General features: G+C 37.4%; 1 protein-coding gene across 2 annotated transcripts in view; it reads left to right on the top strand.

The window, feature by feature from the left end:
• Positions 1-18,181, top strand: part of DLC1 (DLC1 Rho GTPase activating protein) — a 230,715-nt gene that overhangs the window by 127,637 nt on the left and 84,897 nt on the right. Inside the window, exon 1 of one of the 2 annotated variants that reach the window (XM_037382407.1) lies at positions 1,548-1,839. The exons of the other annotated variant lie outside the window; for it this stretch is intronic. Coding sequence (XP_037238304.1) covers positions 1,725-1,839 — 115 coding nt within the window. The 5' untranslated portion in view covers positions 1,548-1,724. Of the gene's footprint in view, positions 1-1,547; positions 1,840-18,181 lie in introns of those variants that run through there. 2 annotated transcript variants of the gene reach the window in all.

Consider the following 18,181-nt stretch of genomic DNA (forward strand, 5'->3'; position numbering starts at 1 on the left):
ACAGGCCGCACATGTTTCAAAGTAGATAGATTACACTCTGGTCATCATGTCAGCATTTGCCTATGTAAGCATTGTCACTTGTTCTACAAGGAAGTTTTGCTAGAATAATAACAAAAAAAAACAACCACACATTTCAAGAGTAGTTGAATTTTTCTAGAGCATTGGATGCTTCTTTCTCCATCCAGCCTCAAAAAGTAGGAGGGGTGTAATGAAGAAAGGAACTGCAGACTGTAGAGATCCCTTGCTGCTGTTGATTTTGTTCAAAGATGTACACAGGACATTAATGTTTGCAGATGCTCTATAAAGATAAAAGACAAAAGCCTGGGAGGAAAAAAAATATGATCTGCTTTAAATAGATGGTGAGCCAATTCTTCCCTCAGTTACACTATTGCAAATCGTGTAAATTTCTTTTCATTGTTGGAATGAGATCATGATTTGTCTTAAAGGAAATGAGGACTAGTGAAAGGGAACTGAGAAGGCATTGGAAAAAAGTTACATAAGAATAAGTACAATAAGAAAGTGTGAAATAAATTATCTAGTCTAATTAAATGAAAAACTCTTTTGTTCTTAGGAAGAAATTCAAAGGGAGTGGGACTCCACAGGCTGAAATTTGTGATTCTGTAATTTGATCTGTGCACACCAACCTTGTGAGAAGTTAATCAATCAATTTTAATGATAACATAATACTTCTCAAGAAAACAACAGCATCTGACTTTAACAGCTGTAGTTGCTGTGAAAATCAAGGACTCCACCTAGAATTAAAATGAAGACAAATTTATTCAACAGTTCTTGCTTTCCCCAATAACAAAGGGGATTACGTTTTTAGGCTGGGATGTCTCACCTCTTCACATATTGGCATACATAACATTAGGAAAGGAGTCTTAGCTACCCCTTTATTCCTCCCTGTCTCCCTCAGGGAAGCCACAGGACAAAGTAATCAATTAAAAAGGTCAAAATAAGCAAGGTCAAATGGCTTCATTTACTGTGACTATTAATCTCAGTTACATACATAAACTTTTTACATATGGAACCTTCTCTTTCTACTCAGCAAAGATGCAGGGGCCTAGTTCCCTCTCCTTTTTTCTTGTCTCCCCTTTTCCTCTCACTTTTATATTTCCATCCCTTCATTACTGTGTTGGCATAAAGTACTACTACATACAGGAAACTCAGAATCAGGCCCTATTCTGTGCCACAGATGGGGTAATATGCAAGAAAAATATGGTAATGAAATAAGGTACCTGAACTGCAGATACTTAAAATTACTTTATCTCTTTTCTGTTTCTTACCTTTTTCATGTCAAACCATGAAAGATTACCTGAAATATCAGTTAAGCAGGGAAATATTATCCTAATAAATGAGCATGCAAGTATGTGCCTGGTAAGTTATTTGATTAAACAGGAAGCTAGAATCCTATAGATATCCACAAATAAAGCCCCAAATCTAAATGACTGTATCGTTAGCTCATTTGTAAACTGTTCCAGATGTAAGATTTTGGCAGCTTTCCAGTAGGCTGGCTGCAGTCTGAGCTTTTCTGCATCCGCAGTGAGAACTGCAATGCCTGACTCTTCAAGGAAAAGCTCCACAAGGCTGATGACAAATTATATAAAGTAACAACCTGCCTGCCTGGCAAAGAGAAACTCGGACAGATCCCCAGGCAAAGAATGCCCTTTTTCCCGGGGCCAAGCTGCAGCCATTTGACTCTGGATGTGTGATCGATCTGCATTATGCATCACCCAGTGAAAGCCCCTCTGAGAAGATCATTTAGTGATCATATCAGGGACTCCACTGCTAGAGCCTTGGACGTTATCTGGAAAAACACGAGAGACAGACGACTGGCAGGTGAGAAGGACATTACATAAGTATATTTTAAGATTTGTAAGGGACCATAATCAATAACGGTAATTAGTGGCATCATTTGCATAATGTATTGATGTCGCCTTTAAGTATCTCTCCAGCCTTTTGTTTCTGTGTCACGTTACTTCGGTGCTTTGCCTACGGTGGACTGTATGTGCTCCTTCAATTAGACGAGATAAACATCCGTTAAAAAAAAAAAACAACAGTGAATTTTTGTCTGATAATGACAGTGCAAACTCCTCAGACTAAAGTGCGCTGAAGCATTTTATTTTGCTGTTAGGTCAGACTGTGCTTTACTGCTGTGATGTGCTTCACTGAGTTGTGTTACAGAGTGCTTTGCAGCCAAGGAGTGTGTCAGTTGGAATATCTGGGCTGTGCACTGAGCAATTACTGGTATTTCCTCTGGCAAGGATTTCAGTGCTGTGAGCTCCAAGTGAGTGTCAGGTATGCCAGAGCTAGGTTTCTGAGATATAAATTACCATCCAACTATATGGTTACAGTTCACATTTTTATTTTGACTTGCAAATACTCAAAAACTCGAGGCAAACCATAACAGAGGGCTAGAGCAGAAGATAATTTAACTTGCTTTATTTTGCTCTTCTGTTATTGTCTGCCTGTTAGATTGAATGCTTCTCATCCACCCTGCTGGGGTTGTTACTTTTATTATTGCAACATTTAGAGGTTTCAGAAAAGGCAGCAGAAATGTACAATGGGTGTGACATGCCAGAGGGATCCTTTGGTTTGTTTGTATACTTACAGTGGGGATGGTTTATCCCGCGGGCGGGGGGGAGGGGGAGAGGAGAGAGGAGAAATGTGAATAATGATAAGATCAAGGATGAGATGATGGAGAAGCAGACGATATGGCTCACTAATGTAAACTGAACTTTTACATCATTCTCCTGCACTTATATTTTGGAGAAGAGCAGCTAAGTGCATAACAGACATTTGTGAATTCCAAATTCTGATTTGTGAATTCCAAAACTGATTACATCAGGTAATCAGGCAGGGAGTGACCATGGCATATAAAGAAACACAGGGGCAAAAACCTGCTTTAAATTAGAGCAATTCATAAAAAAACTTGTTCTGTGTCAATGGCTAGATAAATCTTGTGCCTGTTCCCATAGACTACAAAGGACAGTGAGTTTCCTGGGCAAAGGACCTCAGCATTACAACTGTTTTACAGTAAAGCCTCATGGTCACAGGAGATGGGGACATTACATTTACTTTAGTGCTCAGCAGTTAGTCACAAACATGGCAGTGTTGTGAAAGTGCTGGACATTAACCTCTCTTCCATGGCAAACTGAACTGGGCGCATAGTCCATTTCATCTCTCAAAGGTGTGTTAGAAAATTGGACTGTTTTGGTGGCTTTGAGACTGCAGGGCATGGAACATCAGTCACAATGCAGGTCCTGATGTTCAGGATGCTGTTGAAACTCTACTGGAAGGAGCACTGAGAGGAAAGAAATTCTGAGTGAAAAGGCACAGACGTTACACAAATCTATAAAAGGCAAGCTGGTGGGACCAAGTCAGCTTTTGTTTAATCTGTGTGTTGCCTGGTCAGCTGGACACTTGTTTACCCTGGCATTCATTTCCATTCCACCTGCTAGAGTTGTTTATGTGAATGCTTTGAAGTAAGCTTTTTAATTTATAGTTAAGTTCAGAATGGCATTTGTATCAACAGACTACAAGCACCTCTGGCCTATGTCCACATAAGAAAACTACTACCAACCATTTTCTATAAAATTGGTTTCCTCTCATCAGTTCACATAGGAAAGCATATAATGACATGTAATTTATACTTTCTGTATGTGACCTACATATGAAAATACACAGGTTTTATCAGGATATCAAAAGGCCTTGATAAACATATATATTTAACCTTGCATATGATTGTCAAATATTTGAGGGATGGATAACTGCTAATTATATTTCTTGAGACTGTCACATTCCTAGAAACGCAGAGTGAACATGAACCCTTTAGCCTCTTTAGCTGCACTGATAAGGGTCGGCATGTTTTTATTGTACTTGGCAGATGGTTGTGAACATGAACGTCACAGTTTTTATCAATACAAGGCTTAGATGTTAGAGGACCCTTAAAAGCAGTGACAGTTCAATTTTCCAGGTTGTGCTGGTGATGTAGGCTTGTCAGTCCACTAGTATATTTGGGCTGCTGTCAGTCAGAAAGTCAGAAAACCATCAAGCTAACCCCCCAGTAAGCAGTGCAGTATGTAAGTGGAGTAGTTAGCAGGGTATATTCTTGAAAATACTTCATGAATAACAGATTCAGGAAAAGAAACAAAACAGCAACAAGTTGTGTTGCTCTTCTGTTTGTTCTCTGGAATATCAGCAGTTTAAACTGCTGACTACCTAAAAATGGTAAAGAAGGGTCATGACACTGAAATCCACTTAGATCAGCAATTTGTGTTATCAGGACACACCTTTGAAAAAGAACACAGTATTTGCAAAAGAAAAAAGAAAATGTGAAATATGCATTCTTCATGGCATATTCAAGAAAAAGTAATCCAAAAAATGTTTTACCTTTAAAAAAAAACTGCACAGAAATAGCAAATTGTGCAATATAATCTGATATAATCATCAAACAGGCAGTACTATCTACCTTCTAGCTAGGGAAAACATCACAGAAAATGTTTTCTATTAGATCATGTAGTCTTAATGACAAAAAAGAAAGGTAGCATTAGTTTTGGGCAAAAAGTAACAAAAAAATTTAAAATGCCATTAAAATTGCATGAAACTAAAAGATAATAGCTAAAGATGCTTTGATTTTGGGCGGGCACAGTAAAGGGAGGCAAACAAATACAAACTGTCCTCTCAGGTCACCTCTGCGTGCCACCCTACCCTGGCCATGATGGAGTACCGCAGAGCGGCATCCTCACACTGCTGTTGGACACTAACACCAGGGCTGAGTTACTGTGTGTGCCATCTCATCATGTGGCAGAATCACCTGTGTTTCAGCCAGCTGGGGCCAAGCACACTTGTATAAATATGGTATATTATTATTGTATAGATATGGTGTCTTGTACAAATGGGGTACATATTTATAAAATACCTGTTCTGAGCAGCAGTGAGTTGCAACTCGGTGTAATCACATCATGATCAAACTGCCTTTGGCGGCACACGGCTCATGGTTTTCCACTCAGTGTCTTTTCTCCTCTTTCTTAATTTACGCAGACAAAGAAAATCTAGATGCATGTTTGCAGTCGTATCTGGTGATCTTAATATGGGGAAAATTAATCACTAAATAAATCACTAAACACAATGGAAGTATTTTCAATTGCTGGGACATCAAAAATGCCCAGAAGAGATGGGATACAATTTGGAGCAATGGAATGAACAGCAAAGAGTAAGAGGACAGAATAAGACTCAAGTTGCCAGATTCCCTAAATAGGCAATTTGAAAATTTTAACTTTTCCTGTTATTGCATTCACAAGAAACAGAAACATTTCCTTGGGAATTGCCAGTTTATTCCCCATACTGATGTCAAGGCTTAGCTGGGAAGGAAAGCACACTCTGGCTTCTTCAGCGACAGGCCTCCCAATAAAGACCAGGGGATTTTGCACAAGAGGGGCGGCAGCAGTGAGCTTCTCCAGAGCATGCAAGAGTCGTTCTCAGCTCTGAAATGTACATATCCTCAAAACACTGTAGACAGATTTCTCCTAGTGCCTCCACTGTATTGCTGGGTGAATTATCTGCATGATAGACTCTAGATGACACGATGTAGCATTTATCTGCATCGTACTAAGAACCATTATGCCCATCATACCAAATGACTAAAAGGTCCTGCATTTTTCATTTTCACCAGCATTTTTTAGAAAACATGGTCAGACACTGAGTACAACCAAATACTCATATGCCCCAATCTCTTTTTTGGGCTTTTTGGTTTGTTTTGGGGTTTTTTTTTTTTGTTTTGGGTTTTTTTATGATAGAAAAGCTAAATAGTCTTCTGAAATATCTAGTATTTTAGAAAAAAAAAAGAATGTGTAGGTAGTCTAGGTTTGTTGAATTATGTCTAGTTTGCTGCAGTGGCTTAGTCATTGAAAGTCTGTGGGAAAACATTACTTATTTGGTATTTTAAAAATAAACCTTCAACTTTTCTATTTGAAATTATATTATTGATTGACCTACTTACCATTTATAATTTTCAATTTTCAATTTTTTCTTAATTCAGTTCACTAAAACTTTACAATATTTCATTTACCCCAGAATTAAGTTAATTTTGTGACTTTTGGCCCACTAAAAATAAAGTGGGCTTTTGTCACCCTTGTTTTTCTTGGTTTTGTTTTCTGTTAATTGCCAAAGAAATGAAAAATAACTCAGTTGAAAAGATCTGTTACAGACCACTTCTCATTATGCCTACTTTGCTAGTGTTTGAATCTAGAAAGGTTATATATGTCCTTGTCAGTTATCACTAAAGATGTAGCCACAGAGAGAACTATTTTCCATTTAGATTCCTTTTAAAGGACTATCAGTCAGCTTTCATCTATTTTCCATGTTTTTAATAAAATCTGAATTAATTTTGAATCTACTTTTGAAAAGTTTCTCTGCAGGCCCCTTTGAGTAGACCTTTTATTTTTTTAATTTATGATGATTAGCAAGAATTATATCATTATTTAAGTTTTTCTTACTACTGGCCATATCAACCTTTGCATAACTTGTCTAGGATCACTGGGAGTATCTGCAACACACTATCTGCTCTTGCTGAAGGCTGATTTGTCCTCCATTATCAGCATCCCTCTATTTCCATTTGGTTTATAGTTGCTGTTTTCTCTCATACTTCCCTCTTAATTATGATGCCTTAAAACATGCCTTTTTATGGACTGCAAAATCTGTGAGTATAGGATTTACTCATTCTTAAACAATTTCCAGCTATTGCTTACACTTCCAGGCATATACATATATAGCTATCTATAGGAAGTAAAGGAAGTAAAGAAAGGAATTTTCATCCTTGGGAAATTTTAAAGGCCCAGTTTAAGGTAAAGTGTTTTGCATTACATTTTACCTGTCTCTAAAATTAATACTTATGCAGAAGAAAAATTACTGATTAAAGTGTTTGCTTTGTTCTGAGATTGGAGAAAGATGTATAGTGTAGGTAGGTGAAATAAGATTTTAGAAAATGGATATGTCGCAGAACCTAAGACACAGATTCAGATATATCACTGTTTGGCTATATCAGCATTTTTAGAAAATTACTGACTCCTAATCTGGAGACAACGTCCTATAGATTTGGTGGTTTATTCAGGCTATTTTATAAATATTAAAAATAACCACTTCCCATGAGGTAGAGAATGATCAGGTATTGATTTGATATGTACTCGTAAATAGACTCTAATTTATGGAAAAGAAACAGGAAAAGAGTAAACAACAATTGTCTGATAACAAAAGACGTTATTTGTTTGATAAAGTGCAAAACACCATAATAAAATATTTCCGGTGGATAGTCAAATATCGTTATCATGTTAGAGATTCCTCCCTTTGAGAGTAGTCAAGAGCTTTGTTGTCATCCATGTAATTATTGAACAAGCTTGTAGTGTAAGCAGGTTTTGGAGAAAATGCTAGTTTCATTCATGTGATTTATAATTCTTCACATCTTTCAAATTTAGATATCAAATGCAATCAGAAATAATACATTTCATGCACAGCATATGCTTGTTATTTTTTTTAAATATCGTCACCCTAAATTTCCGATAAGATATATAGAGTATTATGTCTTATTTAGCACTGATGTTTTGATCATGGAATGACTGTAACTCATTTAAGGAAAAGTGCTTCAGTCAAAATCCTCATTCAAAAGGGCATTTGGAATTAAATGCATCCTTAGGTTCTCATTCCATGTTCTATTTTTTAATTTCTCGTTCTCTATATGAAAACGTAGAGAAGTGCCAGAAGGGTCATAGCTGCCTGTAGCATGATTCTGGTGTTGTTTATTTTCAGCTGCCGGAATGTCTTGTTTCCAGCACTCCTCATGCTCCTAATTTGAAGTCTGTTACCAGTAAAGGTTGGAGCACTCACATAGGGAAAAGAAAGTGTGCATACTGTGTCACCTTGGCTATTTGTAGTGGATATTTTCATACAGCAGAGCTAAATTGCACTGTTGGGGGACTGGACAGTTGGAAAGTTTTATTTGTGACTTTCACATTTTCCTCCATTAGTGAAATCTAAAACATTTATTTCATGGAGCTCCACCATCATTTCTGTAATCAAGCTACAACAATGGCACTATTTTGTCCAAGTTTACAATAAGAAGTACACAGTACACTAAGCATATTATAGAAGTGGTTGCTACAAAATCCTCATGCATTCAAGTTACAACAGCTGGAGGGGATTATGGAAATACACCCTTTTTTCAGCATTCTGGTTTTCTACAGTCATCATAGCCAATTCTAGGACTGCAGCAATCAGCCAGCAGCACCATGTCCTGTCCTGTGCCTGGGATTTTGGGGATATGTATAAGAGGAATTCGGGACCAGAACACTTCAGCAATTAGGAATTTTTAGAATTAACTTTCCTGCTTTCTTGGGGACTCCAAACTGATTCTTCATAAGCATGGGCCAAGGAGGGAGGGAGCACACCCAGAGCCCAGAAAACATATCTGAGAGGAACTAAGCAGTCATGTTGCTCTGCAGAGAATGAGCACCCACGCATGAAAAATGTCACCACTGGACATGAGGGGAAGGAAAGAAACAATACACCTGGCAACAACCTGTTAGGAAACCAGCTTCATCATTTATACTTTTCAGCATGCAAGGGTTGTATGTGGTACACATTGTCAGACAGGGATTAAAAATGAGTGAGAAAGATGAAAATTATGGTCTGCTCTCTCCGGGCCCAGTTTCATAATTCATCTTTGTGGATATTGTTAAACTACAAGATAAGCAGTATCATGTCTCTGCTAGAAGTCTCTCCTTATGACAGACAACCAGGAGGCCTCATCTTCTCCTGCTCTTTGAACATTCACATGCACTTCCAAAAAATGGGGGCTCCTGATTCCCAGACTTGGCTCCCTGGACTCTATATTCTTTCGACACCAAGCAGACATTTCGCACATCTGAAAGACCGTTATGTATTTGAAACATTCCTAAAAACTGCTGAAAGTGCTGAAATGCTTTGCATCTGATTGTTTGGAAGGAGCCTCTCTCACAAAATATTTCAACTGCTACAGTTCTGCTAACATCTGGACATCTTCCTTACGTCAGAGGTTGATGATGAGATCCAGATGCTATGACTTACTGATGTTTTCATTAACTTCTTAGCAGTTTTGTCTTTGTTTTGTTTACCAACTGCAACTTCTTAACTTCAACTCACATATGTGAGTGTTACTGGGGAGAGTGGGAAGAAGAGCTGGAAAGGAGGGGGGCAGCTGGAGAAATAATTAGTGTTTGGCCAAGATCCAAAATAACTGATTTCTCTTATTACAATGTGCTGTTCCAGGATATTCAGCCTTTGGGAAGGTCAGCCCCTGATGATAGGAAACATTTTGCCAAGCTGCTATTTTCAGTAAAAATGAGCTATATTATTTACTAATTATGTTCTAATTTAAGAGTAAACATGTTTAGCTATGAAGACAACAGGAAATAAGGATGTAAGATAATATTAATTGATATTATAAATCCTGAACTTTGTATTTACAATCATGCCTAAACCTAACTGTCATATAGAGAATATTTATTACTCTGAGGGAATGCCACTATTGGAGCAGACACAGGAGGGAGCCCAGTTATGTTGCAGGCTACATATTAGGAACTAGCTGAATACTTAAGGAAGATGTTGGCAATAAAAGGAGGGGGGGGATAAAAAAAAATTTAAAAACCAACAAAACCAGAACCAAGCATCTGTATAGTATCTCTGTGGCAATAAATGTTTTATATGTTTGCTAATTTTATATGATAGCATTCCACTTACAAGAATTTCAACCATTTCCAAAGGCTAGTTCCTTCAGCTTTTTCCCACTGAAAATAGAACTAGTGCTGGCAAAACAGCTTCCATTGCAATGCACATCCCATTAAGAAGCTCAAGTGGATTTTCAAAAATGACTAAACTTGCATTTCATGTAGCTATGCAGTTAAATATGAGGAGAAGTGTGAAAGAAAGAAAGGCCTCAGAGCCCGCTGATTGATTGATACTGTTATTTACTAAACATTACAGCATCCTTAGCACTGTAAGAAACTGAGATCAAGAAAGTCCTGTTTTGAAAAGATTATAATCTGCAAAACAATCACTGACAGTGCTCACTGGAGGAGATACAGAAACCATATAAATATATTTATTATGTACCCCAAAAAATGCAGCGATCACTCAGACCAGCACAGGCAGAGAATTTATCAGCTTCCTCCTGCCCTGCCACATTTACCAGCTTGCAGGGACCCAAATGGGGCTGGGGATCTGTGGATGAGTAGGGGAGAGAAAAAATGGGCCAGATTTTCTCAGTGCAGAAAGTATCTCACTGTACTAGAGGTTGCTCATTAGTATCAGGACTTCCAGACTGTGAGGTCAATTAGCTGTATAGTTTATTTTTGGAGTTATGGATGTGTTTGTCTATAAAAATAATAGGATAGGAATGTTTAGGCAGATTCTACTTCTAAGGGGTAAATAAAAGAAGTGAATTAGCAAAATAAGAAATGGGCAGGAGCTAGCCAGTCAGTTACTTGAACAGCAGAAAAAAATACGTGTGTAGCACAAATGGGTAGTAATATCTGAGAAGGAATTTTCCACGTGATAAATTAAAATTTATGACCAGATGTGCAAAGAGGTTGCAAGGTAGGATTTTGTGACTTCATCCTACTACTTCACTCCCCGTCTCTCATTAATTTTATTTTTAATTAATCATAATAATTTAATAATAATCATCATGTTCTCTCATGTCAATAGAATAGAGCTCATCCATGACTGTAGTGTTTGGATTATACTCTAATGTAAATTAGAGTGGTTTGTTTTACAATTTCTGGCAAATAGGGATGAGAATTTTGCACATTTCTCTGAGGGAACTTGCCCAATAGAAAGGCAAAGACTGAAAAGGCGTAAGGACAAAGGAAAATCTGCATTTTGCTTTTCTCTTGTACTTTAACTTTTCATGTCTCTATTTTGTACCAGTACAACTTCATTTGGCAGGGAGGTAAGAAAGAACCCAACACAAGACTGCTAAGCTTTAGGTTGTCTTTTTCTCTCTGTTGATGCTCCAAAAGGCTTTTAGTCTCTATCAGTATTCTGAGAAGCTCATGTTCAAATTTCACAGCAACCTTTCAGAGTTTCTGCCATGTTACTCTTGTTACTTGATGAAGCTCTGTTTTGGCAACCGTCCTGCAGTAGCACAGTATCTGCCACCTGAGCTGAAGTAACAACTGGCCTGCCTTGGTGAGCCTCGGACGAGAAGGGTTTGGCACGTGCCTTTGCCTGTCACTGCCAGTCATGGCAGAAAATCTAAAGGCACAAAACTGGCTCTAGTTAGTAAGCCTAAGGAAAATGGAAATTTGTGTTGTCTGGTACATACTTTATGTAACATTAAATGCACAAAATATTCTTGTTTGCTTTTACATGGTTCATTAATCTGTTATTCTTCAAAGTTAAAAAACGTAAAAGAAATTTTCACTTCAAAAGGCTAGGCAGTAGACAGTTTTCTTTCAGCCATGGTTTTTGTATAACGTGTCTTCTTATCTGCACTTCTCTTTGCAATGTCATTTGCACATCTTTGCAGTCAGTGTTCAGAGCTGAGGGGACAGAGACTCCGCTGTGAGCTGTTCCCAGAAAGCTGGTACAAAAGAAGCCTGGCCTTGATCTTTTTTGTTCTCTCCACATCTGTCACTTGTCAAACATCTCTATTTTGCCCTCAGACAGGTATGTAGCTTCCTGGTGTGTTGTGTTTGCCTTGAAATACTAGCACTCACCATGCCTACTTCTGTCCATCTTGAACACTTTAATTTAAAGATGGCAAATTAAAGCTTCAAGCATGTGAGATCCATCTGCCATGATGTTTCTGCTGACCAGTAGTTCAGCAAATATTTCTGGTTTTTGTTGAATCCTGCTCAGAGATGAACTTCAGGGACCACGGCCATACACAGCCATGTACTAAAGTTTTTCAGTGCAAATGAAAACAGCTTTCCTGAGCAGCTTGGTAAAGAGAGGTTTGCTTTACTCTCAGTCAGGTTGTTAAAAAGTAACCAGTAATTGAGGGGTCACCCACAAATTTTGAGTGATCTTGCTGGAATACAGGAGTTCAAATTAAAATGAAAGTCTGTTGGGTTGCAAAATGCAAAGAAACCATGGATAGACATTTTGAGTTACATAAGTAAAACCAAACACTGATTTTGTCTCCCTGTCTCGCACTGCTTTTACCCGATGATGCAGTGACGGAGATGCATGTAACCGACCTGAAGAAGAAAAACTCTCACCTTGTTTCTGTCATAAGGTGCTGCCTAAAAATCTCTCTTTGTGCAGAATCAGGAGAAACCGGATTGTGATCAGACATTTATGTTGATGAATTTGTTTGTTTTTCTGCTGTAAGAATTTGCTGAATGGACATATTCACAATTCCAGCTCTTTAATACTAAAGTGCTGACCATATTCTTCTGCACACCACATATTTTAGAAACCTAAGAACCTAATGAGACTTACACTGTTGATAAAATTCTGACATACAATCTTGTAGCCAGAATTAAGAGCTTTTTTCACAGTTGTAGCAACAACAAAAAAAGGAAGATGTTTCCATGTGACTTCTTCAATCTAGTATACATTAGCACATACACTGCATATATTTATAGATCTATGTAGGATTCTTGCTATGTTGATTGGCTTTGGGGATTTCTGTAACAGGGTGAAGTGAATGAGATAAGAAGCAGTCTTAAGCAAAAATAACCCTGTAGACAGAATTTTTAAGGTTCTCTACTGATAATTTTTCCTTACCTTTAGATCTAATTTTGGCGTCAGTCCAGAGTCCCCTGAGAGGTCTTTGTTGGTGGATTGTGAATTCATCTTTTTGCATCTCAGAGCATGTGGAATAGCCATGGTTCCTTTTCTAAGGTGAAAAAGACTATTACGATCAACAGGTCTAACCTTCTACATTATAAATGCTATAAAATGTCACATAGTAATTTGCACATTATTTGAAAAAGCTATATATTGTATTTGAATTTAAAGAGTTCAGATACCTGTTTTCTGAATTTTCATGCTTTAGTAATTAAGCTTCTATAATTTCATTTGATTCTTTTGTTCATGGGAAGATAAAATTATCTGCTGTCTGTTAGGACCCTCAAGCAAACACTCAGATCCTTCAAGCAGTAGGAAAAAGGACTGCACAAATATTTGTCACTGGCATCACAAGCATTAGAGAAACATGGACTCTTTGGCTTATTTCCCAGCCATGGCAGCTTTTAAGAGAACTTCAAGCCACTTTTCAGTTTGAGTCTGTTCTTTGAAAGGACTTCATAAAACCTGTTCGATTTCTTATGGGCATACGTTGTCATCTATTGGCTTTGTTTGGCCTGCAATGTGACATAGTACAATATTACATATGTTCACTTTGTGTTATTTCAAAAGAAACCCCCTTCTGTACCTGTTCGAAATGTAGAAGTGCAGTGAAGCATATGCATGGTCATGTTCCATGGTATTTTAACCTTACTGAAGTTGATCAGTGTATGCATATGATATAATCCTCTGAAGATTTTTTCTTCAGCTGGACAGATATGCAGAACAGTTAAAAGAATAGATCAGTGAAAATTAAAAAAAAATAGACATTTGATTAGAAATTAAACATCTCTGTTGATTGAATAGTAGATATTGCTAACATGAACTTAGCTTAGGAAGTTTTGTAAATCTTTATAATAGGCTATTAGATGTGAAGCAATAAAGTTAGATGATCTCAAATGAAAATACTTTTTCATTGCAAAGAATTTAAATAGCTTATATCTTATAGGAGGAAAGATTTTTTCTGATGTGAAAGCAACAATAACTTTACTAAGGAAAGAATGTAGTCCAACCGAAGAATATTAACAAGTTGAAGACAAGGGGGTTTTATGCAATTTCAAAGATCAATAAAAAGAGTCCATATTTCTCATCTTTCCAGCTACCATGAGAAGTAGAAATAATTCAGCAAGCCTACATGGAAAAGCTTGTAACTTGTACCCTTGCACTTAACTGTCATTGCAGCATTTACGGGTGACCATAAAACCTAATTCCTTTCCCAGTATCCCACTATCTGAATTCCTGCATTGTTCTATCATCCCATCAGATCTATGTGTTTAAGAACAGAAATAATGACAATCTCTATTTTTTTCTCAGACTGCAAAAAGCAAAAATGATTGCAAAGAAACTTGTTTTACTTCTTCCATGAGTTCATATTCATCTTCCATATTTTAATTAGTAGTATTTATAATACTTCTTTTGCTCATAAGGCATCTTATATCGTAGTGTCACTGGGGTTAGCATCCTCAGACAGTCCATTTGAAAGTTGAAACCAGTAGTTTCTGATCCCTGAGCCCACCACTGCTTTTAATAAGATCTACTGAAGCTGTTAAGAATTAAAGGTCATTACAGCTTTGTGTATATTTGGGCTATTTGGCAAAATTAGCTTGCCATGGTGGCCTGATGGGTAATGATGAGCACATCTGGTTCCATTTCTTTGGAGCTACCACAGCAAGATGTAATTTCAAACACGAGGTTTCAGTATCCACCACCTGGGGAAATCTCCACAGGGATTTAACTCTTCTCTGCCCCCTTTATTTAAGATCATTCACTCCAGTTCTTCCTTTGTCTTCAGTGCATTATACCACTTCATTCCTATAATCTCAGTTTTCTTCCAGGGGCTAGTTCACAATATTAGGTACAAAATTGTTCAAGACAAGGATAGACAACAACCATGTATTCATTCAATGCCTGGAACAGGTGCTGAGCATCCTCTAACTAATACATCTCTCCATACAGTGACAGATGAAGTTTTGCTAGAGGACGAAGGGTTCATAGCAATGAGAAAAACTAACTTATTTTTTTTCTGAAAGGGAGAAATCTTTTATACTGCATAATGTGTTACATAAAAGAGATCAGAATTAGAGCAGCAGGAAAATTTACCTTAAAAAAATATAAGTATTTAAACTAATTAACTAAATAAAAATGTTTTAAACTGCTGTTCTTACATATTTTATAAGACTGTATTAAAGACAGCACAGTTAAAACATCAACTCCAGTACCACGATAGGCATAGCAAATAAACCCCCGCAGATGACTACAAGTATATTTTGATAACACAGTTTCTTAGTGCTTAAAAAAACATGTAATCACTTTTATTATTAAAATGGTGTAAAATTTAAAATATTACTAAGTCTACTTATATGTGTACATCTTACGCTTCTCTATTGTTTTGTTATTTGTTTTGCTGGTCACATTTCATTGAATCAAAAGGGCTTGTGTGGAAATAAGGGGCAACAGAGATGTTTGGCTATATATAGGATTACACCAGAATTTCCATTGATATTTTCCTGTATTCTCAAAGCAGATAAGGTTAGCATGCACACCTGCTTGTTTTACTATTAATGCTTACTAGAAAGCATAAGAAATAAAGTAAAATATTATTCAGAAATATAGGAGGGAAATATAAAAAACAGGAATAGTTTCACGGGACCAAAACTAATTTATACCAGCTCTTGAAAAACAGACTGCATTTTATACCCAAGAAGTGGTGGCTTTTTTGTTTGTTTGTTTCAACGATTTCCATGTTTCTTCTAAATCAACATGAATTCTGGAGAACAGGAACACTTTCTCCTGCACATTAAGCAACAGGACTAAAATCTCCACATGGATTTGTTCTGTCTTCTTCCCATTTCTGTGAATGCTGGCATATAATTAAATTAAAGGCAAGATAAAAACAGGGAATTAGGCACACTTGGTCGTGATGCAGAAAGCGAGAAGGGTCATCATTGCTCTTACAGGAAATCCCATAAAACTCTCTTATCCATAAAAAGCCATCTGACTTCTCCTGGGATGTGGCAAAACCATGGTGCTTTTAGCAGAAAGGTGCCCCAGCACAGCTTTTTGAAGAAAGCCAGAATAACAGACAACTAATAACTCTTAGAAAAAGAGGAAACGGAAATAAAATTCCTGTACCGAGACTGAATCTCATCTGCCTGACTGAGACATACTCTCCCATTTACCTAAAAATTTTCAACAAATTTCTCATGAAGCTTTTGCAACCTCTCCGGAATACTGCAGTCTCAGATGAATTTTTTTCTGTCATCCTGAAAACATGGTTTATAACCAGTAAAAATAAAGCAGTATGCTGGAACTGACTTATAACCACTTATAAAGATTTTTTCCCCTTTTCTCTTTCTTTGATGTTAAGTTTATTTATTAGATGTATTTGTTCTACTGAAAGGCCTGATGGATTGTATAAAATTACTTGTTTTATGGGTACAGGGTAATTAGTGCTTGAAATTGGTGAATCAGGGTAAGCAGGAAATAAGTTTAAAGCAGCTTTTTGATTAGCAAGATACCAATTTCAATCACATTTGAATTTTCTTCAGCATTAAGTACTAGTGTCACTCACAGCTTAACTGAGGTTGGGAACACCCAGTCGTCCAATATAGTGTATTGGATATTGCAGAGAAGTTCTACTCCAAAATACTCTTTCCTTTTCTCACAGACTTATTCTGGGGCAGGCTATACACCATACTATGGCTGAACTGGATGCCTCATCAAAGAAAGCATCATTAATTGTAAAGAAATTGCACCAAATATTCATTAGCAAAGTGATAATAACACTAGAAAAGGATCACAATACATGAGCAAGTTTTCCTTGTCTCTTGTTCAGAATTGACAAAAAAAGTCCTTTCATGTTTGAAGCCTCATGTGTACTTCTGCTGCCATTGGAGTACTCTAAATATGTGCACAGAAACAAGAATTTCAACTTTGAAATGCAGGTGTCCAAGGAAAGGCAAAGAAGAAAAATCTGCACATCCAGCAGTTTTGACCTTCTAAAGCTAACATAAGACTGCCCTTTCCAGAAAAGTGTTAATCGCAAACACCATGTTGTTCACGTAGGACAGCAGGATCTCCTTTCTTAATGTTTTCCCTGCAACATGCATATGCAGTAACATCAGCCCATAAAAATTTCCCTGACTCAATCAGCTCCTGGTGAAGGTGTGCAGGGTATCAGTACAGCCACCGCTCCAGAGAGCTCACCATCTCAGACTGTGGTAGTAGTGGAAATTTTCTTAATGCTTATCTATAATGTCATCCTTTAGTTACTGGCAGTTACACAAATTAATTCAGAAACATTTTCGCTCAAGGTGAAGCTGAACACTCTACCATAGTGGTGGTGGTGGCTGGAGACATGCTGCTAACCACAGCATTTTGGGCAGAGTGGCTCCTTTTAAGAAGAGCATATAACTGCTGAACCTCCCCAGCCAGCCATGGATGCACTCAGCTGGCAGTGACTATGCTTCAGCCTTACCTTACTCCAGTCCCTGTGGGACCAGGCAAATGGCAAATGCTTTGTAAGCAAGCAGGCGACTGTAAAGGTGAGGTTTCTGTTCTTTTCCCCATGAACTCAGCATGCACAGATGGGTTTACCAGGTAATTTCTTAGATGCAAGTTGAGTGCACCTACACACCACTGGGCATGAGAAATTAAAGGTGGGAAATAGTCTTGCGTTAAAAAATAGAGCCGGGCTCAAAATCAAGTTTTATATTCAAAATGTAACTCCATTATGCGGCAATGCAATAAACTTCCAGGAGAAACAGGATCTGGTTTCTGAGTGATATAACCCCTTTAGCAGTTGTACCTTAATTTGAACTGGAGGCATATTTTAAATATTACTGTACTGTTAAATAGAGTGTAGTAAATTGAAATGTCACTAAAGGTAAAAAAATAATAAACTGTGCTGAGACATACTTATCAAGCAGACAGGTTTGTAAATTAAGAGTAAAAAGAAATTAGAGAAGCTCAAAATGGCATGCGCAAGAGCAATACACTTGAGCAAAAATGATGCAGCATTGACATTCACTGGAGGAGAATGAAAGGAGCTCACTCTTTAACTTATTATTCTCTGTAAAGCTTTATGAAACAGCAATAAAATTGAGAAACGAAATAATCCAGTCATTTCAGCAACAGCTAGTAAACAAGACAAACAGCAGTGTAGATGAATCTTGATTTACCTGTCTTTGGCACAACTGTTCACAGATTCTTAGCAGCTGCTGCAGTAAATAGCACTCCCCAGCGAATGACCTTTAAAGCTCTGCAAGCCTCTTTAAAATTCTGAACTTTAAAATTAGCAGGATTTAGGCACTCCGTCTTCAAAAAGCATTTTGTATGTATGTCAGGACTGTCATGA

This window comes from Falco rusticolus, chromosome 1, assembly GCF_015220075.1.
Source record: "Falco rusticolus isolate bFalRus1 chromosome 1, bFalRus1.pri, whole genome shotgun sequence".
NCBI classification, from domain to species: Eukaryota; Metazoa; Chordata; class Aves; order Falconiformes; family Falconidae; genus Falco; species Falco rusticolus.